The sequence below is a fragment of the Phallusia mammillata genome, chromosome 3 (genome assembly GCF_965637545.1).
Source record: "Phallusia mammillata chromosome 3, kaPhaMamm4.hap1.1, whole genome shotgun sequence".
Taxonomy (NCBI): domain Eukaryota; kingdom Metazoa; phylum Chordata; class Ascidiacea; order Phlebobranchia; family Ascidiidae; genus Phallusia; species Phallusia mammillata.
Window position 1 is genome coordinate 19,228,396 of NC_137254.1, and position 24,007 is coordinate 19,252,402.

Below are 24,007 nucleotides of genomic sequence, written 5' to 3' on the forward strand. Positions count from 1 at the left end.
TTTTGAACACGCAAAACCACCAATCACCATTAAAAGGAATAGGCTACACTAGCGGTAGGCTAAATATACTGGCGGTAACCTAGCGTACTTATCTACACGTTAGATGTTATTTCCGGCAATGAAATGAACGAAAAATATTATAAACACGTAATGAATTCATATGCATTTATTCAGTTAAAATTTCTAGTTGGTTTGGTTCGTGTTGTGGATCAGTTGCTTGGATGTCTGGAATGTTCAATTCAAAATATGTTAGATTTAAACTAGCCTACCATTTGCGCCAGTTGTCCATGCCGCATTGTTCGCTGATGTGGACAAACACAAAAATTCCGTCTTGAAGGAAGTCATCCATGGGATATTACAGGTTGTTAGTGACTCAGTTCAGGACAAAGGTGTGGTATAAAAATACGTCTTAAGCTGTTGAAAAGAAGACTGAATTACATTTCTCTTGTACAAAACCTGCTGAGGTGTAGGTGATGACATTTTTTAATTTAGCAGAGAAGGAAGTGTCATGATAAAGCTTAAACACGATCTATTACCTATGCCTTTCAACAACTACCTGTAAGTCCTCGAATAAGTAATGGCCCATGGTCGGTATAGCACCCTGCTTAATTCATGCATCAACTGTGCATTTTTAGATCCGTTAAAAGTTTTTTTTCCAATTTCCAGCATCATAAACGAAAGCTTCTTTGTAGGCAGCAAAACATTTAAAATCAAGAGCACAGTTTAAACCAAAATAGAAAACAGCAGTCAAACCCAAATGATGTTTAGATTATTGCTGACTTAATTGTTTGAAATGTTTGTTAACGTAGAAAGGCAACTTAGCAAAGTTGGAATCGTACTCAGTAATTTTAAGCAGGAAGGACTTTTGTCAATCATAGTGAGAAAAATTTGGCAGCAAAATTTGAATAATTACAAATTCTTAAGAGTTATTTTTGGATGGAAAATAACATCGCTCACGTTGTTACTGTAACTTTTTCACAGAAATAAATCCGAAACATTCTATTAGGTAGGCTACTTAAGAGAGCAACATTTCTCAGCTGCAATTTTTGGCCATCACAATGAATTCATCCGCTACCAGCAGCAGCGACACTTTCTTTGTTCACAACACAACGGAAATTGAACCAGACCCACAGGAATGGATTATCTTTTTTTCAGTATTTACAACTGCTTTAAGTATTGGCACTGTGGTCGGAAACGTCCTTGTATTGCTATCGGTTAGAATTTTTCGATCACTTCGAACAGTTCCCAACTGTTTAATAGCTAGTCTCGCAACAGCAGACTTAACAATGGGCCTCATCGTCATGCCTATGGGATCCCATTATATTTTGAACGGTGCTTGGTTAATGGGCAGACCCATGTGTGAGATTTGGATATCAGTGGACGTTTTAAGTGTAACAGCGAGCATTGGGACTCTTGGCCTAATTTCTGTAGACCGGTTAGTGGCAGTCTACGCACCTTTCAAGTACCCTAAAATTGCCACACGTTCGCGGGCAAAAATTGCAATTATCTGCATGTGGATTATTTCGGTTGTAATCGCGTTTGTGCCTGTTCAACTTGGTTGGTGGAAGTCTGCTTACGTGGAAGATTTTCGATGCTATCAAGACAAGCAGTGCTGTGAGTTCCTCACAAACCCTACATACGCAGTCGTTTCTTCGTGCGTGTCGTTTTATATTCCACTCACGGTCATGGTTGTGTCGTATTACATTGTTTTTAAAGGTAGGTTATGATTTTCCTACTTATAAGGGCTATCTAAAATTATTATCAGTCACATAAATATTGTTTTTGTTAATTTGATTTTGTTTCTATTTCATTTAAAAAGAGATTTTCAACCCTGGTCTTTCATTGGACCCGATAAAATCCCCCCCCCCACCCACACACACACACACACACACACACTTCGATTTAAACAGTAATTTTGAGAATCACCGATAGTGTCACCGATAGTGCCTACCTCTGGTTAGGGCTTGAAATAGATCTGTGCCTGTCTAGATTTTGTCTAACGACCTTTACCGAGTTATTTTTACAGCTGCAAAAGACATTGATGAACGACGGCGAACCCTGAACCACCATCTTCGAAGGCACAGCAGCATTATGAGACAAAAACGAAGTTCACCAGGAAGCAACAGCTTAGGTAGAAGACATTCCATTCGCGAAGGATTTAACAAGTTAATGGAAAGGCGAAATCAAAGATCATTGTTTATGGCCAAAATCATAATGGGAACCTTTATTTGCTGCTGGTTGCCATTTTTTATAATCAACATACTTGACGTAAGTAATGTTTTAAAAAGCAAAAGGTTTATAATACGTAGCATTTTTTGGATGTGGGTATAGTTAAAACTGTCCAAAAATTCCTATACAAAAACATGTCGGGGGCAGCTAACGTCGTCTTGTAATTCGACTTGTTGGCTGTAGTTTGGTGACTCTCGTTGAACACGGGAAAAACATACAATAAATTGTGGCCTTCTTTTAATCTTTTGGCAAATTAAAATATCGACATTTGTTATAACTTTGTTTGCAGGTGTTGTGCAAAAGATGCGTTGGAAAGATTATCTTTACGTTAGCTAACTGGCTTGGTTACGCTAACAGCTTGTTTAATCCGTGTATATATTGCCACAGTTTGCAGTTTCGGAGGGCGTTTAAAAAGCTTGTCACGTTTGAAATTTGCCGAAAAGGTAAGTCACCTAAATTTGGTAAACAGACAATTTACTGGATCTGAACAAGCAAAGAGACAGCAAACAATAGAACGTACCGTTGTCCCATAATAATACAGTTTGCTCTGCTATTTGTTTGCATATTCTAAGGCTTTGTTTGACGGTAGCATAAGATGACATGTGAGTAGATAAATGGTTTCAAACCATTGCTATTTGACAAATATATGTTTTCAACTAATAATCCCAATGTTGACAAAGAGTATTCATACGTGGACTCACCACAATCACCATTTCTTCGATGTTATATAAGCTAATTAACCTGCATCCAAAAAAGCATGAAACGAATATGTCACACATGTGAATTGTTATCCTTTTTCAAGGAAACAAACATAAAAAAATAGTGATGTGTTTAAAAAAGGATGTGCGCAGTTTATATATTTTTGCATTCTCCGCATCAAACTCAAACCGGGTGAAACTACTGATAAACTGAACTGTAATTTCACGATGTGTCGCCTGATAACCCAGTCACAGGAAACTATATCGGTGTGTATTACGTAGAGGTGTATGATCTCACTGTAAAGTAGCATGCAAATAACCAACCTCACGATCTTTCATCATTTTTTTTTGCAGGTTACCGGAGGACGAGTCGTGGGTCACTTACGAGGTCACCAATACGTCGACATCGACGATCACTCTCGCGAATCGAAGACAGTGGTGTACACAGTTGGACACAAGCAAACAATAAATTGTAACAAAAAAGACCAAACTGTTTTTTACGTTTATAAGTAAACGTAATGTCGCAACAAATATAATATATCATTGTGTATAGTTCTTGTTTCAAGTACCATTAGACCTTAAAGTTCGTATTTTTGAGGGACTCCAATTTCTAAAAGCTGAACTCTCAAGCTAATTGTATTGCAACAGTGTGCACGCCTTTATAAAATTGATTCTAAATTCCCTACAGCCGTTCATTTTTTAAGATACAGTAAGTTGCGAGGAAACGTATGTTTGGGTTTTATCACAATGTTCGTCGAACGAAATATTTTGATAAAATCTATTTTTCACATTGTGTCACAAAAAATATTGACTAATTACCCTTTAGTCAATTCTTTGTAGAACTATATTAGGATATTTCTCAAAAACATGCTTATGTACGTTTTCAGAGAAATACATGTCACTTTTTGTCTTCAGGTTTTTCAGTGGCGCATCCTTTAGCGGAATTGTCGCCACGTCATTTAAGCAGATATTTTATTCGTGTGGTGAGTCACGACATTATGTGCACAAACGCTGAGTGTTTTTTTCGCTCTACTCCTCTGTGGTACTTACCATTCTTAGATGCATGGTAACTGTGAACCACTTCAGACATTATAGGTCATTTAAACTTTCAGTAACGTCCAGCGATCGTGCAAATGTTCTATACTTACACAGACTGATGTAAAAAGTGGTTGTTTCCTAATACCAATCAAACTCAACAGGCAGCAGCTTTGTTGTAGAACATTGGAACTGTTCAAATTTAAATTCATATTGTGATCTGATGTTGTTAAAAAATGAAAACATCCACGATGAAAAGAATTTTTATTTGTGCATATAATTTTGTGCTATTGTACAACCCTGTACAGCGTACACCAAACAAACACAACAAAATATTTAAATGGTACAGGTTGGCCTACAGTTTACCACTATCAAGCACATGGTGCTGTAAGAAGTTGCTTTCTGGTATCAAACTGCATAACCACAGCAACAATTCGAATCATTAGACCAATGTCATAAACAGCGTTGGTTGCAACTTTAGGAACACTATTGGGCAAAACAAATCCTGCGATTGCCATTGCCAACAAATCAGCAAAAATGCACGTAAAAGCACATGCCAATGCCCGGTACATTGTACGGAGTAATCGTTGACCTGTTGACGACCGAGAAGATTTCTTCTTCTTCTTTAGTTTGGTATCCTTTAGATTAATCTTTTCCCTTGGGTTTTCTTTAGTCGAAGGAGTATCTAATGTTTGATCCATACTTGTGGCTGGAAGTGCTGTGCGAGCTGTAGTCACCGCATCGTGGTTATGTGTTGTTGTGGCATCGGTGACACTCTCATCAGCGGTTAAACTTCCGCGCCAGTGTATGCAACACAGCGACACATTATAATGCGTCTTAGCGTAGTGATGTAAAGGATGAATCAGTAAAGCTAGCAGGAGACATTGCCCGAAAACAAGAAGCAGCACTATAACCACAAAGAAAATATCGGGGCCGGACTTTTTAACTGGGACAAGTACGCAACCGTCTGGAGAAGCCTGATACAAATCGGGATAAACAAACTGCACACTTGCAATAAGTAGGCATCCGATGATAAGAACTAAGCAAAGCCAGTTGACAACTAAGATAAAGCCAGTTTTTATCTCACCAAGACTTTTATCCGCATACAGGGCGTTTTGTCGGATCCATAGGCAAACGTATGCAGGCATAAGTGCAATGATATAAGTAACAATAGAGACATCTACTGATGCTTCACAAGCGAAATTGGCTGCGGGATCAAACCCAACTACAATTACCACTTGCGAGGAAATAAGACGAAGAAACGCCATGACCGGTGAAACAAGGGCACAAAGAAATATTAATTGTTCGTGAATCTTTCTGCTACGACCTTCTTTTCTCCATTTCTTGTGTCGCCAACCGTAAGTTGCCAAGGAAACCGTGAACCACGCACTCATTAGCATGAATAAAACGACTAGCACTTGGGCTGTTATCCACAAGGCAGGATTTTGTGATGCTGGTGCTTCAGTGAAATTCTTCGAAACGTTGGTCATCTTTGATAGGTTTTTATTTGTAAATAACTATAGGTAATTTTCTGCAACATAAAATAACGAAAGCTTTTATTCTATAAAATATAACACAATCACTTCAATACAAAATACTCGAAAGAATCTTAACTAACTGCCACATTATTGCTACTTTTCCAAGATTTTCACTACCGTTCTGCGCATTCTTTAAGTAATCAGACTTTGATTTTGCATCTGTTTATAAAGGGCGATTGTGGTTTAAATAAACGATGGAAAAAACCTCTCTTTGCTACGAATATACCCACGGTCGATAAGTGCATCATCAGCCTAAATCTAAGAATAGCCTACTGACTTTAGTTTCATTAGTTGTTTTCACGTATAGTTCGTGATGACAAACAGGTCGCAGTGCTCTCTCATACCCCTAGACCTAGAACATCACCAATTCAGTGAAAACGCCTAAACGCACTGTTGTGTTTTCTAGTACTACATTTTTAGTTTGTTGACTTAAAAATAGATTGACCTACATATACAATGTAGACGAAAACCATATCATTTAAACAACTTATTTTGTGGAAAACTTCAAAAGTCGAGGTTTGCAAACTGCTTTATCGAATTCTGACGTAAGTTATATATACCTAAAAACTAATTATTTATCTCTTTGCTTCGAATGTTTTTCGGTTGTGAGTCAACTATCTGTCGTGAAGAATATCACAAACAAATACAAGTTTCGCGGTGGTTTCGATGATTTCATTCAACCCGCATAACCTGCCATTGTGAGTCTGTTTCATTCAACCCGCATAACCTGCCATTGTGAGTCAGTTTCGATGAAACAACAGATATATGTGGCAAATAAAAAGTCCCCCAAATAAGGTAATTGCAAACAATTTCAATGATATCATTTACAATTGTCATCATAAACTTTAGAACAGTATTACTCAACCTTTTTAGCGCTCGTACCCTTTGAGCTTCCATGAAATTTTCTCGTACCCCCTGTTTACAATGGCCGAGGGAAGAAAATAAAATTGTAACAATAGGAATTAATTTCAATGTATTTATAACTTACGTGTTGAGAATGCATGCATTTAAACAGTCTTGTAAGTTGAACAATATTTCCAGCACACCAACAATCAGTCAATTCAAATCAGTCAAAGACATATAACAAAGTAACTTGTTACGCATTCTTCACAAATATGCCTAAATAGCGTATAATTTCACACTGCATGTGGTACCCCCTGCTTTGGTACCAAAACTTGACACCTAAAACATTGTACAGTGTACAAATAAATCTATTTAGTTAAATAAAATTTTACAACACTTATTTGTATCATAGTGACATAGGCTACATTAATTTTTAAATGCAGAGTAAAATAACAAAAAAGATTCACATTGTTAAAAATATGACATGAAACTTAATGGTACTTCACGTTGCTACAATATAAGCTTTGGCGACAAAACACTTTTGTCTCTGTTTGTAGAAAACTATTTCTAACTTGAAACGCAACGCTGCTGACCTTCATATCTTAATGCTGGACAGAAGTTCTGTGCTGCCCTCCAAAGATTTTTTACTGGAGTCATTACACTACCGCTAACGTATTGTAAAATTTGCAACCCTTAATCTTTTTCTTCCCATGAGTATAGCATCACACCTGCACAGGTAGCAATTGCTCCGTAATTATTAGGCATCTTTTACGTAATGTTTCATTCGGCGCTAACCACTTCCACATCGAAGAAAAATGTTTATGCTACTTCAACCTACGCCAGTTATTTAAGTTTGATTCAACTTTTCAACTGTTTCTTTTTCCGGAGGCAGGGAGGTAATTTGAGGACATGATAAAGTCTGTTTACAAGAAATTTACGCACCATGACACATACGTCCAGATATACACCGTACGAAACAAATAGCTTAATTATTCTTCAGTTTAAATCTCGTAACAAATGCATGTTAGGCGTATATGATACCTTTTTTTAATTCAGCACAATGGCGAGAGGTTACACAATAAAAAATGGCGACCCCTAAGAATGGAAAACGCTACTCAATTTCAATGATGACAAAGCACTTGATCAAGGTTCAATTTGAAATAAAACACTAAGCTTTCAATATTTGCCCCTGTTATAGATTATTTACGAATAATCATATCTTACAACACTATTTAGTATTTAATAATAACTATTCAATACTTTTTAGTTTGTTTATGTCTTTTATTTTTAAAATGTACAAACATCGTATGGTCCTAAAAAGTGGAGGCACTGTATTCTAGCTATTTACTTTATTGGTTAAAAATGCATTTGGGTATTATTAAGTGTCTTTGGCATTGTTTTCTTTAACATTATGAACAACACATTTAGTAATCCACCATGTAATTGTAACATCTTAAGTCACGTATTCGTTGCTGTGACCTTTGGTTTTATGTTTAGCGTTTTGTTTCATATTGTCGAATGACTTGGGTTTTGATTTCTCCACCCAGGCTAGAACTTGGAAACTATTTGATTTGCCTGAAAAAATTGTTATGAATATGACTTGTTTGGGTTTATGATATACTGTCAATTTGGCACTGAGGGCCACTTTTACAGTTACTGTTGAATTTGGTAGTTGTAGTTGAAAAAAAAACATAACACCCACAGTCACAAATACATGAATATATGTATGTATTGAACTTAAACTGTGTATGTACATTTAACTGTGCTACATTATTGTTTTCCGTTTATAACATGTCCCGTTCCTTTAAATCTGTGCCTTTTAAATTCGTTCGTTCGGAAAATTCGAGAAAGATCGTGATTCGACAGCAACGTGATCGGTCGCTAGATTTGACAAAAATATTTTGACTGAATTTACCGGGTAAGGTTACATTAAATTTTACTTTTGTTTAGCAGCAAGAAAACTTTTAAACGTACAAAACCTATAAGGTTTGTATAGAGCTCTTCTGGAAAAAGTAATTGTATTCCGACGTTTCGACGTCCTATACAGCAGGGATCGGCAACCTTTTTTGTACTGCGGACCGTTTTTTAAACTTAAATGTTACATTCAGCAAATGAAAATACTACAAACATTCAGCAATGAAAAAGCCTAAATTGGTTTATCATCCCAGGGATAAATGGGCAAAATGTTTCAAAGCATTTAACCTAAAAAAGTCTATGGCCCGGAAAAAAAGAATGCAACGCAAGCACGTCACAACGCAACAAAAACACCGCGCGATAACGAATGATTGGGCCTCTAATCTTTAAGCAGGTGCCTATAGCGGTACAAAACCTATTTCTGAAGGTAAAAATTGACACAAATACAAATCAAAAAGTGTTAAATCTTTAGTGGCACAACGGATTTGTTGCTTTTGTGCATAAAGACGTGCAACAATCAGAGATTAATGAACGTTTACAAAACTCATGTGACGCACACTGCTTTGACATAATGATAATATTGTGTGGGTTTAGTTTCAACTCTTTTACGCGTCGTAATTTCCTTTCCGTTGCTTAAAGTTTTAGCACAAATCAAGGTAAAGTTTGATACATTGTTGTCTTTTTTGCGATTTTAAATAAATTTGATCTATTTTGGAACCTGCCCAGCAGGTCCTTATATAATATATTCTTTTATTCTTGTCCATCACTGAAAATGGTAATCTGTACATAATAATGGTACTAAAAATAAAAACTTAAGTTTAGCGTTTGGGTTTTTTGTACAACACTTGCACTGACCTTGAAAAACGTGCAAAGTGTAAAGACTAAATATTGTTCAGAAACTCCCATGACGCAGGCTACTTCCGGGACCAATGGCGTAATATGTTGATGGTTTACCTACTTTTTCTCTTTGCTTTTTTCCGTTCCGTTTTTGACTGTTTAATGTCCGTATTTATTGGGTGGCAGGTTGTTCTTTATGCCGTATGTTTTTTGTTACCTCATCTAGTTGTTTACGCTTTTTCCAAACGGAAAGAATTATTGTAACATCACAAATCGTATTGATACACATTATTTATTTACACAAAAGATTTCAAACAAAATCATCACGCATTTGTGCAGTACTGCAAATGCAAGCGTTTATGTAATCAACACATTTAAGCTGGTTGTTGTTGATTGTGGCTTTATTCACACGTCAGTACCGTCTTCATCAATATTCATTCACCTTGTGATCATTAACGAACCACTAATTTACTTTTTAACCCAAAATAGCAGTGCCCTCATGATTTCATGACGACAGTCGAACTGCATCAATAGGGCAATCACTCGAACAATAAGGCTTACATCGAATATTGCATTTGAGATAAAGTGTGGGTTGCCTGGGTTACTTTGGGAGTAAGCTGGCTCTATTGCAGTTGCCAGAATATCAGCAGCTATGCAGATAATCGCAAAAATCACTGATCTTTGCATGATTTTCATAAGTCGTCGTCCGGTTGTTGATCTGGGTTTATTTTTTCGACTTGCTGCTCGCTTTCCGTAGCCATCATTGCCATGTGATTTTGTTTCGAGGTGATTGCCACCCGATGACGGGTTTTGATCTGTGTTTTGCGTTTGTGAGGATGTAACATCAAATGATTTTGATTTTCTCGCTTCACTATTGTCGACTTCCTCATATTTTTGACACGTGCAGCACACACAAATCAAGGATATGTTGTAGTTCTTCTTTGCGTATGCTCGCAAAGGGTAAATCAGTAGACCCAAAAGCATAAATTGACCAATTACCAGCAGACCGGCAACAATCACCACTGACATGGAACTAATTGTGTTCGCTGCCGAAACTCTGCGAACACAGCCATGAGATGTTGCCTTGTATGAGACAAAATAGACAAAAAGTCCACACGATACAAGTATACTTCCAACAATAAGAACAAGACAAAGCCAATTTAACACGATTATCACGCGTGATCTAAGATCTGCCATACTCTTGTCGGCGTACAAAGCTTTTTGACGAACCCACAAACAAAGATAGGCCGGTGCCAAGGCGAGAAGATAAATCACTGTGGAAAAATCACATGCAATTTCGCAACCAATATCTGATACGTTAAAGCCAACTAAAATAACTGCCTCGGCGACAATAAGTCGCAACACCAGCAAAAGTCCGGATAATAGAGCGAAGAAATAAATCCATCTTTCCGATCTGTTGGATCTTCTATCGTTCTTCCATTTTTTAGTTTGAATTCCATAGGCCAGAAAGCTTAGGAAAACCCACACACTAAACACGAACTCCAGAGCTGTAATGACTTGGACGGGAATCCATTGCTGGTCGTTGTAAATTATTGCTGTTTGGTTGACTGAAGCATTGTTGCTTCCAGTTGTGGACATCTTGAAAAATATTCAAGCTGCGAACTTTACGGTATATCTTGCAGATAAAAGAATTATAGTATTTTTGTTTACGCCTAAAATCAAAGGCGGATATCGTTATTGAGAGTATGGCAATCGAATAGTTTTTTTTTGATCTAATACCAAACAAAACGAAACGAATAGTAACCGAATATATTTAAAAAACACACTACACACCAACAAAGAGATTTACGTCCATAAAAACTATTGTAGCAGTTTTATTTTAGTTGTCACACAGAGGCAAAACAACCACTAAATCAGATTACAGCAAAATCTACCTTTTTGTTACATTAATAATTTTGCCGTAGAATAATTCCCACACAACCAATCAACTTCTAGCTAATACTTCCAAAAATACCCATCACCATAACACCCGTGGTTAACTTGGATAAACTGTAAGCAAGTATAAAGCCATCACAGCATGTTATGTCACTATACTCAACGCAGACGTAAACATTGCTGTGAGGAACTGCGTCCTGTTGCAAAACACCCATCTATTATATTGCGAACCTACATAAAAATATCCGCTCTGAATCACGACTTGCTCTCTACCACCAGGCTACACCGAAACTATTTTCTGGGTAATAAGCCTATTGCGGGATGAACTTTTCAGATCATCAGTGAACTGTACATAAGTTTGAAAGTCGAGCGTAGTTTTTTAGGGACAAAATGCTTCCGAAAACGTGATATTTCTCACTTCTTACTGAATTTCCCTGAAGTAATAATCTAAAAACCGTTTCGGAAATTAATGCGTGAGTAATGTACTTAAAGGAGGCAAAGGTGTTATATTGCAGTGGTTGTTGACATAAACAAATTTGCCTCTCTGGCGTTTTTAACGATTTATTTTGTCACTGTAAAAAGCTCTTAAACAGGTCAAAAAATGTTACAAGTGCAAATGAACAAGAGTACAAATAATACGGTAAGTGCTTAAAATTTCGCAGAAACCGAATATTAATTTTTCGTTTAGCAGAAATGTAATACGTTGAGGCAAACGGATAAAATTTCCAATAATTGAAAAATACTATGCTTTTGTTTGAAGAAATGTTGTTGTCACAAAAAACCAAAAACGTTTTTCCTGTATCGGTGTGCCCAAATCTATTAAATACTGGCCCATTTCCACGGCAATTTAGGGACTTAAGTTTGTATTGATTCGACATGGCAAATTAATGGTGTATTTTTTTCAAGGGATTTATTCCCAGGGCACTCCCGGGGACAAATCCCGATTAGGGTTTTTTATGTCTGTATATGGACAAGCCCACTGGACCATTCGACCAAGTACCAAGCTTAGTCAGTAGAGCGCCAACTTCAGGGAAAGCCTAACGTTGGTTTGAATCCCACCGCAGTACCGATTGGAACACATAAATTGACACGAAACATTGATGGAAGTCCGGCTAGACTTGGCAAGACATTCTTAGTAAAACTGGACTTATGGTTTGTGTTCAAATGCTAATAAATTTTTGTCAAATTTGCTTAAAAACGTTTGTTCAAGACCCTTAACCTGAGTAAGTCTTATCTAACGTAAAAACACTAGTGTGCAATTCAGGATGGATGAATTATTAAAATTAATACATTATAAACAAATATTGTGTAAGTTACACAATATTTGCTGTTCTTGTTTTTTGCATAAAAAGTTGTCCTTGGCAGTTTTGTAAGACAGCAAGGTAATATAAAGTTTTGTAAGACAATAATTAGTCAAGAAGCGAAACATCTGCAACTGCAGATTCGGACAAAATGCATTTTGTTTCTTATATTTATGTCAAGCAAAATAATGTTAACGATAGAAAAGTTAATCTTACGTCACACAAATGCGTCTTGACACGGGTCAGTGCACACACCGAATGTTGCAAACACATTCCAGGGACGGACTGTCACACTGAGATTACCTTTAAATTAAAGGTACCTTTAAATACCTTTAAATTATTTGCACGCAGTAAGACGATTTGAAAGAATGTTTAAAAATATGCATGGGAACAAAGATGATAAACCATTATCATCGTGATTTCAATTCGACATATATGAAATTTGTTGTTTAGAGCGGTGTTTTTCAAACTTTCTTTTCAAAAGCATGCGACGCATTAAAGATCTAAATTTTCTTCCGCGGCACACTTCGAAGGTAAACATGACAAAAGTTGTTCAAAAAACGTAAAATTTATTGTGGTGCTTTTATTTTAAAATTTATTGTGGTGCTTTTTATTACCAATTAGTAAAATATGAACTTTGAAACGTTGTCATGCACACCAGTATTTCGGGATGAAGTCCTAAAACACGTGGGACGGTTTGCACTTCAAAAAAGGAATTATTTTTACGGCACACTTGGAAATCTCTTACCGCACACTCGTGTGCCGTGGCACACAGCTTGAGAATCACTGGTTTAGATTGTTGTCATACATATATGCGTAGACACTGTTGGTGACAGTTCTGACCATCGTCGCCACTCAAACCCAGCAGTTCGGTTGAATTATTCATGTCACTAAAATTGGTTTTCGAATGGATTTTGCATTTGTGTTTATTGTTTACAAAACATTGCATCGTTTGTCTGATTCAAACAAGAATATCGCTTGATACAGATGGCGAGTTTCCAAACTTTGATAAACTGCTAAAGCATTTTAACTTTAGTGAATTTGCCTTTTTAGTAAATTTGCCTTGGTACACTAAGATAGAGCTGGGCGATAGAACATTATTCGAAGGAACCATGCCTCACAATTGCATTAATTTTAGTGGTCAGCTATGAATTCAATTTAAAAGGTGCATCCTTTTAATTTACGACCAAAGCAAAGTTTATCTTCAGAGGACTATTAACATAAATTATTTAAAAAAGATATCCTGCGGGCAAATGTATCAAAAACGAGAGAATTAACACATGTTGTGGCGGCATCACAGTGCTGAAAACGAGCACATTAAAAACACAATGAGCACAGTTGAGACTCAAATAGGCTATTCAGTTGTTCGACAGACCGTGTAACGTAACGTGAGCCTCGAGGCAAATCCAGCATTTTTTCATAGCTGATACTTGTGAGCCTCTGTGCAGCATTTTAGGTAATTAGTTGTCGTTACATGCTGTTGTCGTGCAAGCTAACGATTACCAAATGTTGCAGAGATATCCGTTAATGTTATTATGACAGACAATAGCATAGTGTCGCAACGTATTTAACTTAAAGCACGAAATTTTTACAAGATTCGGGGCTGGTAGGCGTGTTTTACATGAATGACCAGCGTTGATACAACATTTTACCCAAGTTCTAGGAACTCAAACAGATTTGGCGAACAGTAAAAACATGTCGCGTTAGTTGAAGCAGTTTTGCGTTCTAGCAGTTTTGTAAACAAATACTTTGGGACCTCCTGCATTCGAAGCACCACGATTCATCGCGTGTGTTTATGTATGAGGGATGTTGTTAAAAATGGGGAGGGCTTACATTCATATGTTATGTCCGCTGACCTATACCGCCTACAAATAGCTCTTATATTCTACAGCACGCTTTCAGGAAGTCGGTGACGCAGGGCTTTTAGCAGTGCCATCTGTTGCCTGTTCGTCAGTTAGTTTGCTTCGACAATGGCGAACTACGAGCTGCAAAGAATATCTGATGTGCCGCAATGTTTACATATGCCATACATACAAAGTGGCTACCGTCCCACGCCATGTTCGGTGAAATACTGCATCAGATCGTAAGTAAATTAGTGCTTGAATTTTAGGTATTTTAATGGTTGTTACGTGATAAAAAATTTCCGTTAAAATTGTTTTTATTCAATAAAAAGATATGATCGACCCGTAATATATTATTGTGTTAAGGTCAAAGTTTGTAAACACTCATGATCGCTGTTTGGAAACTTAATTTGTGGTAATCATAAAACAAAACGTCAAAATTATTGATGATAAAAAGGTGCAAAAGAATGTTAGCTATTATATGTTGCAGAATGTTTCTATGGACAAATGAGACTCTTAATTTTTGGACCCATTTCGTACCTTTCCTGCTTATGGCCCGCAAGACGTGGATAGTGTTAGACAACAATCAATGGGAACCGATTAATTATCCATTGTTTATCTACCTATTCGGTAAGTATAAAGGTCTACTGCAGTAAATATAGTTACATTTCATTAGTCTTGTGTGAAAATAGTTTGCTGTCATAATTTAATGTGCTAAACTAAAATCACGCTTACATGTCCAGGTGCCTGCTTTGTATTGCTGTTAAGTTCCATGGCACATCTTTTCAATGCATGTTCAACGTGGTGTTACCATTGCTGGTTTAGTTCCGACTTCGGCGCTGTTTTGATGTACGGTGTCACCTTTCAATCTGCCATAGAGCATTACGTTTGTCCGGTGCGTTGTTTTGGTATAGTACAAGGTAAGCTGCTTGCTTGACGAAACATACACCAACAAATTATGTCCATCTGTCAACTGCTATTATTGGATTATGGGTAACGTGAGCGTTGACAGACACCATCTGCACTTTCCGTATTTTGCCAATATGTGGTATACAGTTAATTGCCGTTTTCCTCTGTGAAGTAATTGCTGCGATAGTGTTACAACCACGGAGTCGAACCGGAACTGAACCCGAACCCGCGAACCGGTTTGAGCGGTTTATTTCATTAAACCCGAACCGAACCCGAACCGCTAATTACGATTTTCTAAAAACCCGAACCGGAGTTGAACCCCATATTTTGTTTGGCGTTGGACCCGAACCGGAACCGAACCAGTAAAAAATGCAGTCTGTTTTATATGTTGTGATTTTATTCAAAACTAATACGCGAGATAACACTTATAGGGCGTGTCAAAAATTACAGTGCACGGGCAAAATTCTTTTGGAGTTTGATAAGGCCAGGTAGATGATGGTTAGAGTTAAATTGACATGAATAAAAATTTGAACCGGCTTAAAAACCGCAAACCGGTTCGGACCGGATAATTTGCCCGAACCGGAACAAAACCCGAACCCGAAAATATACATTTTTAAAAACCTGAACCGAACCCGAACCCTTAAAAACAAAACCAAGTGAACCCGAACCGAACCTGAACCCATATGACAAGCTGTTCGACTCCCTGGACTTACAACTGTTATAACAGGCAATCTAGCAATGCAGTTTCTTTGTACGATAGTAGGTGAGTTTAAACATCTTTCTACTCTGCAGATCAAACAAGGGAAGTGTATCTTCAAATGTCAATGTACTACTGCACGGTGCAAATTATATCAGCCTGTTTAGGCTATCTGCCAAACTTTTCAAAACTTTTTCGATGTTTTATGTATTTTTTCGGCATGGTTATTATTTGCACACCTTGTTTTGTGAGGTAAGTACGCTACTTACGTGCTGCGGTAAATTTGCTCAAAATCTAACTGCACAATATGCCGCTAAGATACACGAATTACGACATTATATCCATAAATCTCTTATATCCATAAATCTCATACCGAAAAACTGTAACAACTAATAAACCAAATTTGTATTTTAGCATAAAATGCTTTACTATTCCTATTTAGATGTTATTAATTTCTTCTGCGTTTCATTTTGTTGGCATTTTTGCGTCAAAATGTTTGGCTTTTTTACTGTAGATAAAATTTTAGTTGGTGCAAATACAATCAAAACGACTTCTTTGCAAACCAAATACAATATTGAATTATTAAGCTTGTAAGTAGTACTTGCATAAAATGCTTTACTAATCATTTTTGTTTTATAGGTATTATTTATACGGCACGCAAAACGAGACAAGTCAATGCTGGAAAATTGGACAGGAGCTTGCTAACATGTTTTATCTTCACTGTGTTTTGATATGTGTTGGCCTTATTTTCTATGCATCAAAGTTTCCTGAAAGAGTGTTCCAAGGTTAGTAGCTATATAGGTTAATTGTACGTAGCACCATCTGGCATTTATTATTATTAAATGCGTACTTGCTGTGCACTTCTTAGACTAGAAGGTGGTTCTTTCGGATGTAAGAACAGTTTTTTGCAGTACCTTGGTAGATGACATTATGCTAAAGGCATTATCATTATTTGCCGATTCTCAATTAGTTCCAGCACGTGATTGTGGGTAGTTGGTACCATATACTACATTTAATGAACTCTTTTAAGCATGATTCATTGTAAACCTATTTTTGCATTTTACTTTTTAAGATGGCTTACGAACAATGTAGTTAGTTTTTGGTTACACTAGCTTCAAAGAACTAAATTTTTCGACCGTCAAATCAAGTTTAGCTTTTTCACGGTTTTTAAACCCAGGACGCTTCCAAGCAGAAACCACATTATTTGAAGTCTCGCATGTGCTCTGTCTCTCCCATAACGGAAGAATATTTGCAAATATTTTGCGCGATTGTATGAGAAGGGACGACCTTAAATCTTTTATGTATGAACCGTTTTATAACACTTTAAGATACATACATTTTTTTACAAAAAAATATTTTTTGCCCCACGTCAGGCCATAACAATGTACGTTTGATTATTTCCAAAGGAACGTTCGACATTGTGGGGAGTTCTCACCAGTTTTTTCACATTTTTGTTGCCTTCGCAATGTTTGTAGATGCTGCAATATTTGAGACTGCGTTACAGCAGACAAAAAATCTCATTGAAGATGGGTAAGAGCAGTGTTTTTTTTAAGGTGTTTTTCAAATTTCTCCAGCGGTTTCCCAAAATTTGCCAGTAGCCTAATAAATAATTCGTTTAAGCAAATATGGCTATTTTTTGGTATTTAAATGAAACACTTGCGGTATCTTAAAACTACTTAGCGGTCACCCAAACCAAACCTTAAAAAAAACCTGGGTAAGAGACTGTAAACTTTGACAATTATCAAGCCATCCACCGTTTTTTACATGAATAGGCTAGCTAGGTATTCATACACATATATATTTATTTCACCTAAGTATTAGGCATCATCAGTATCTTTATTGTAAAAATTAATTCCTACTTTGCTTTCATTTGAAACGTTAGTTATTTCACGTTTATATTTGCAAAATTTGACGTTTATATTTGCAGGGTAATCTCCGAAGATTATTTCGAAATATCATGGAAAACGACTTTCGGACACACAATTACCTCGGTCTGCATTACTTACTTTATCGTAGCTGTTTTTAATTTTGTTATCAATTATGACAAAAAGTATAAACTTGAGTAAGATGTTTTTTGGTTGACACCTTCGCATTTTTAACCCTGGTTTAGTGTTATACGCCTGCATTGTCGTTGTTGGTCTCCACACTTGCCCAACAATAAATTACGGCACCGCCCTTTGCAAATGTGAATATTAGTTACATTGTACCTCTTGTATTTCATCCGTTATATAATTCTCCTTGTGTTGTGTGTGTTGTTTAATAATTAATTAAATGTAGTTATTACCAATGCAAACTCCGCTAATATATCATTGTGTTTAGACATTTCGTTTATATGTTTTCGTAAAAGTTTTATGAAACTATGCACTGGTGAAGTTCCTGCTGATTCAATTGATGTAGATTAAGCTGCACTTGCTTTACAATTGTGTTTTGTTAATTTTCCTATTATGTTTAAACTTGTACTTTCAACCAATCTTTGATTGACGAACAAACAACTATATTTGTGTTGGGTAAATAAAAGTTTGTTTATGTAATGTGCGAAACATCATAGGTCAGAGCATTAAACTTCTAAAGCTAACATTAACTTCTATTTCATAGCTTTTTCAAATTAGTTGTAGACACATTTATACGTGAAACAAAGTTTGCACATCCGTATGAGGCGAAATTTGTTTGCTTATTTTCAAAACGATTGGATTTGTATTCGGGACACTTTTTCTAATCCCGAGGTTTTGGGTAAGATTTGTATCTTCCCGTGTCCCGAAAAAGTGTCAAGAAATAATTGGATTTTATGAAACAATAATTGTTAATTATAATACAGGGCAACAAAAAAATATTTTTTTACTGGTGTCAGTAATGTTTTAATTGATTTTGACTAATTTTAGTGCCCTGATTTCAAAAATGCAATCGGTTTATCTGTATCACGTCTAGTTTTCATGTTATGGTACATCCACGTTTGAAAAACAATCTATATGTATACACTATAGTGAAACTGGTTTTGAGTATTTTATTTGGAATTAACGTTATGCAAGAACAAAATTTCGAATTTAATTTTAAATGTAACAGGTGGACACTCGTAACGAACAAAATTCAACACAAAAAAATGTTTCAAATTTGTAAGTTATCAGGTATATCAGGTATAGGCCAACACATGTACTTTGGTAACTTTCGGAACTGAGTGGCAGCAATATCGTCACGTTTAATTGACCAACAGTAATTAGCCAGGACCACATTATTCCTTCTTCCCCGACACGTTTCGTTTCACTGATATCCTGTTGGAACCTTAATTCTCATCATTTATATCCCCTACGTTTTAAGGGAAGTGTAGCTTTATACTCATTTTCGTTCCGAATTTTTCAGACCGCTTAATAACTTAGTTTTGTACTATGTCTGGTAATGTTAGTATCTTTCTACTGTTTTTGTCCATTACTGTAATATTCCAATCAACATTAGGTAAGTGGAACCCATTGCTTGTCCTAAACCCCCAAAGTCACATCTAAGTGTGCAAGATATGAACATTTGATAGAGATCTTTTTTTTCTTTTTAGTTGTGTTCTATGGGTATTCACCAGTAATGTAGAATAAAACATCTTGGTAATTCATGCAACACCTTATAGATGACCTAGCCACTATTAATTTTAGTTTTACCACCTTGCTTTACTAGTCTGAAATCACTCCATAAAACACGTATAGTTTAAAGTTACCACTAGCCTACACCAACCATTTTTAGACAGAGCATAAGCATAGAACACATGTTTATGCTATAAAACCGACTGCACTGTAGAAAATTGATGTGTTTAATGTAACAAAACTTTAACAAACATATAAAAGCGTGATTTTAAAGTCATTGAACCAATATGGTCATAAATTTTGGTTTTGTAAATAACTTAAAAAGTTGACCTGATTGAAGAAAACCGTAATGATTTTTGAAATCAGCACCCCAAAATTAGTCAATATCAGTTTTAACATTAAAGACACCAAAAATTGTGTTGGCCAGTGATTAACTAAAGGTATCCAAAAAAACATCAGTATGACCGTTACAATTTCGAGTTGCCTGTACCAAGCCGACAAAGTAAGTTAAAAATTGACATGATTTCTAGGAAGTTGACCATCGGATACAACGACATGATTATTCTATATAATACGCAATGTTTTTGTTGATGCACATCATTTTGTCGTTTGTTGCAGTGCCAAAAATAAACTGACCCAGCAAAAATAACCTATAAAAAAGCTTTTTTTGTCTGCCAAGAAAATAAACTGACGTGAGTCACATTGAACGTCACTAAACGTGTTACATGATGTCCTCGTAGCACAATTTACTGGTGACTGATGCTGTATTGCTTTTCCGCCGAACGTCTGCAGATACTGAGGTATGTTGTTTAACGTCTTGTTAAAGGTGTGTTTTAAAGCTCCCAGGAATGTTTTACTTCTGGCTAAATTGTTGTGGCAAAGCACCAAACCTTGACTGTTTTATGTAAAATTATTTACAGAGGCAAATATTTTTATTGCATTAATAGTCTTTAAATTATTAAATATCCAGGTGTAAGTCGGCCGGGAATTTTAGGTTGGACCGGTTTAGGTTTTAACAAAACTAGTGTGATATAAACCTGATTTCACACGTGGCCACATTTCTGTTATAAAAAAAAACGTAACTTTTGCACTAATTCATAATTATAAACATCGGCTTTCTGGTCGGTTTTGGACTAGTACATTCAGGTTCGGGGCCACAGTTTCCCGTTGCAACTCTGCTATCTTTAAAAAAAGCTGATTTCCTAACTCCGCCGCCCTCGCTCTGTTGCAATAAAGTTTTGAAAGAATCCCTTTACCACAAATCCTTATTTATTTTTTCAACAACGTGGATGTTTTAAATGCACCAATTAGCGTTTGCAACATGTCTCATTTGATGGATTGAGGGAAATTTTAAACAGCATCAAAACAAACGTCATAGTATTATTATCATATAAACACATTAGTACTCCGATAAACCGTCTTGAGAATGGGAATGACTAAGGTTGGTATTTGAAGTTGCTATGTTAGCGGGTTTAAAGTTGTAGCACGGAATCAGAATTTTTCGGTAACTTTCAAACGAGATAATCACCGAAAACACATTAACCAACAGTCCTATGTCATAAACAGTGTTTGTCACACTTTTGGGGGTTTCTTTCGGTAACAAAAAAGCTACGATTGCCATGGCAGCAAGATCAGATACAATACACATGGTTGTGCATATAACTGAACGACGAATAACGCGTAACACGCGGTTACAGTTTTTGGAAGATTTTGTTGACGCTGAGCCTCGTGTTTTTAACTTTTGTTGGACGTTTTGAGAAAGTTTTCTTGTCACAGCTCCCATTGACTGTCGAATAGGGTTAGACCTTGAAGTCGAGTTGAGACAAACCTCAGATTTGGATCTGTACAACGACAAGTCGCTTCTACCAACTGATCGTTTTTCCTCATCAAAGTCATCAGAATTGGAGCACTGTGAGATGCGGCACTGAAAGGTAGGTTGGGAAATGTCCAGTGATGATTTGGAGATGTTTGAAACTTTGCGCTCCTGGTTGACTTCATATTGCCCTTCAAATGCTTCCAATTGCTGCTTTGTCGATGAAATACCTGCTTGAACTCTTCTGTGCAATTTTAGTGGATAAATAAACAGCCCAAGCAAAACGGATTGTCCGATAATCTGTGTAAACACCAGAATGTAAAATGGAATAAGATTGTCTGCCTCTTCTGGGCGCAGAACGCAACCCTCCTTCGATCCCAAGTATGCGGTTGGTAACACAAACAACACGATGGTCCCTAAACCAGATGCAACAAGAATGATGTAACTTCCCCATGTAAGAATCCGTATGGGTTTAGTGTACAGACGTTTAATAGAGGGTTGTGCGTAAAGAATTCTCTGTCGCAACCACAAGTACGAGTAGGTCGGTAAAAGTGCAAAAAAGAACAGCACTACTGATAGATCAACTGATATTTCGCAGGCCTGGTCAGCAGCAAGTGTTTCTTCGTTACCAACAAGTATTACTACTTGCGTGACAATGAGTCTGGGAAGAATCAGCAAGGTAGATAAGACTGCAAGGTTGAACACTCTTCCACCTGCGTAGTCGTTCTTTTTCTTTCGATGCCATTTTCCTGACACGTGACCGTAGACAATAAATGAGGTCGACAACCACAAGGTGGCAATAATGAGCAGAGTGTTGAAAACTTGACTCGTCGTAGCTGCAATATTGATGGTTGCATGATCTGTGCTTGACAGCACAGAAGCATTAGCACTTTCATTTGTAGTTAAGTTGCTTTTTAAACCTGCCATAGCAGCCTATTTGCAAACCCTTTTTGAAAATAAAAGCCAAACATTAGGTCAGAGAACGTATTATATTACCCAGGGGATAAATTTGAGATGCCCTGGGTAATTTATAATAAAAAAACATCAGTTTTGACCAGCTTAAAAAAGGGAAAGTACCATTCTGTTTTGGTTCGTATTGGTTTCACAGCACCAGGCCCGTATCCTATAGCAATTATTGACAAAGTCATTGCCTGGGACTCGCTACAGTTTTGCAAAATCAATTTTTCGAGGAAAACGTACGGTGTAAACTATATCTTCCAAAACCACAAAAAAAGTTTAACGAGACAAAAAAGGTAAAAACGCCTGCATTGGAACTTACGTAGTCACTGATACTTATGAATCATAAGTTATGATGCATTAATAATCTGGTTCAAACGTAAGTTACCAAACGATACATGCTAAACACATTGGTTATATATAAACACATTGGTTATAAATATAGAGTGTAGGTTATTTGTTTACATTTTTTACGTAATAGGAGAAATATATCATTCCCACCACAGGCGTCGAGTTTTACCAAAATGCAAGGTGGCGGACGAAACATCATGACGTCACAAATGCGTGCAACCAAAAGAGCAACGTTTGTGCGAAATTTTAATTTTAAAATAATAATATTGCTTTAATGTTATTATTGGTTTACCAACAATTAGAAAATGATTCGTCAAGTTGTTTGTATCACCGAAATTAACTATTTGTTACAGTACAATCTCACAATAATAGCCAAACATTCACTGCCAACAATTGTGTGTTTCCGTCATAAACAAGGCACTGAACAAAACCGGTTGCAGGTTTGGTACGTTTTGTTTCTTTATCGCCTGCGCTTGTTTAAAAGCTAGATTGTTCCCAATTTTCTTCAGTTTTTTACGATGTTTCGTACTATACCGCTACAAACAAATCAAAATATTCACGGTGGCCGCCACCGTTGTTTACAAACCCTAAGTGGCGGCCACCCCGCCACCGGCTTTTTAAACAGAAAATTGTAAGACGAAATAGATGCGTCAAAAGTGTTTAATTTATATTAAATACAAAAACTCTTTTTGTAGCTGTTTGCTATTCATCAAACGCAAATATAAATTAAACCGACGACCAATGCCATCAATCATTTTTAAATATATACCAAACAAGGCTGCAAAAAGCAACAACTATCACTTTGTAACTGAATAAACTTATGCTCCGTATTTTGCAACATATATTCACCAAATACAACACTACTACCTCACATGGATTGATCAACGCAGTAAAACGACCATGTTAAAAATGTTTGCTCCTTTTATGCTTGCAGACATACACACCGCGTTGAAAGATGAAGCTAATGATCACGATTTTATGACGACATACATATTCTTGAACAGACAACGGGAACATGTACACGTCATCCGTTGTAAATGTTACGTCACCATAGGTAAGCCGTGTGCAATTGCCTTACATGGCGGAGGAATATTTTTAGTCACGTTTGGCACCATTTCGAAGCAAAGACGCAGCAAATGCACGATTTTAATTCGTGATAGTTGACATGTAGTAAAAATTAATATATTCGTATCAAGCTGTGAACTGCGTAGATAGTGCGACGTTTACGCAAATCGTGTGCTGTTCGATTGCGTTTTCAGATTTTCGTAATTGCGTCCGAGTTTTCAAAGACCCGAGGCAAAATTTTAGGAGATATATGTACAGAATGAAAAATCACATACGGGAAGTTAACATAAAGATTTTGAAAGCTGTTCTTAGCTTTCCAAAAAGCAAAGCAAAGCAACAGAAATATAATATTCAGGGTAATTTAACAATGATTTTAGAAAAAAAATGATTACAAAGTAGGGTGGTAATCTTTGACATAGTTTTAGGCTACTGTGTACAATTATTCAATTACTGAAAGAACAAAAACACATACAAAAATATTGTATAAGTTAAACAATCGCGTTTTTTGTGTGCCAAGACT

The 24,007-nt window shown here is 36.5% G+C and overlaps 4 protein-coding genes across 4 annotated transcripts; 2 read left to right on the plus strand and 2 right to left on the minus strand.

Annotated features, from left to right (window-relative positions):
• The first annotated feature begins 1,058 nt into the window (after positions 1–1,058).
• On the plus strand, positions 1,059–3,446 carry LOC145219793 (beta-1 adrenergic receptor-like). The gene is made up of 4 exons (XM_080087103.1): positions 1,059–1,716; positions 2,027–2,268; positions 2,519–2,672; positions 3,282–3,446. Exons 1-4 carry the CDS (start codon positions 1,059–1,061, stop codon positions 3,401–3,403), a joined length of 1,176 nt encoding a protein of 391 aa, XP_079943229.1. The 3' UTR covers positions 3,404–3,446.
• Positions 3,447–9,402: 5,956 nt separating this feature from the next.
• Positions 9,403–10,760, minus strand: LOC145218599 (uncharacterized). Its single transcript, XM_080086004.1, has one exon. The coding sequence runs from the start codon at positions 10,691–10,693 to the stop codon at positions 9,563–9,565; it is 1,131 nt and encodes a 376-aa protein (XP_079942130.1). The 5' UTR covers positions 10,694–10,760; the 3' UTR covers positions 9,403–9,562.
• Positions 10,761–13,741: 2,981 nt separating this feature from the next.
• On the plus strand, positions 13,742–18,682 carry LOC145220090 (membrane progestin receptor gamma-like). The gene is made up of 7 exons (XM_080087381.1): positions 13,742–14,374; positions 14,623–14,762; positions 14,876–15,052; positions 15,834–15,990; positions 16,378–16,523; positions 17,145–17,268; positions 17,666–18,682. Exons 1-7 carry the CDS (start codon positions 14,262–14,264, stop codon positions 17,802–17,804), a joined length of 996 nt encoding a protein of 331 aa, XP_079943507.1. The 5' UTR covers positions 13,742–14,261; the 3' UTR covers positions 17,805–18,682.
• A 1,886-nt stretch (positions 18,683–20,568) lies between these two features.
• Positions 20,569–22,047, minus strand: LOC145218642 (uncharacterized). The gene has a single exon (XM_080086047.1). It carries the CDS (start codon positions 22,039–22,041, stop codon positions 20,701–20,703), a length of 1,341 nt encoding a protein of 446 aa, XP_079942173.1. The 5' UTR covers positions 22,042–22,047; the 3' UTR covers positions 20,569–20,700.
• Positions 22,048–24,007: the final 1,960 nt, after the last annotated feature.

Bases quoted from the DNA above. Each gene is read 5' to 3' on its own strand.
- LOC145218642 (XM_080086047.1), bottom strand. From the start codon at position 22,041: ATGGCAGGTTTAAAAAGCAACTTAACTACAAATGAAAGTGCTAATGCT.
- LOC145220090 (XM_080087381.1), top strand. From the start codon at position 14,262: ATGGCGAACTACGAGCTGCAAAGAATATCTGATGTGCCGCAATGTTTA. The intron at 14,763-14,875 runs GTAAGTATAAAG...TTACATGTCCAG, and splicing joins ATTGTTTATCTACCTATTCG to GTGCCTGCTTTGTATTGCTG. The intron at 15,991-16,377 runs GTAAGTACGCTA...TTTGTTTTATAG, and splicing joins TGCACACCTTGTTTTGTGAG to GTATTATTTATACGGCACGC.
- LOC145218599 (XM_080086004.1), bottom strand. From the start codon at position 10,693: ATGTCCACAACTGGAAGCAACAATGCTTCAGTCAACCAAACAGCAATA.
- LOC145219793 (XM_080087103.1), top strand. From the start codon at position 1,059: ATGAATTCATCCGCTACCAGCAGCAGCGACACTTTCTTTGTTCACAAC. The intron at 1,717-2,026 runs GTAGGTTATGAT...TTATTTTTACAG, and splicing joins GTATTACATTGTTTTTAAAG to CTGCAAAAGACATTGATGAA. The intron at 2,673-3,281 runs GTAAGTCACCTA...TTTTTTTTGCAG, and splicing joins GTTTGAAATTTGCCGAAAAG to GTTACCGGAGGACGAGTCGT.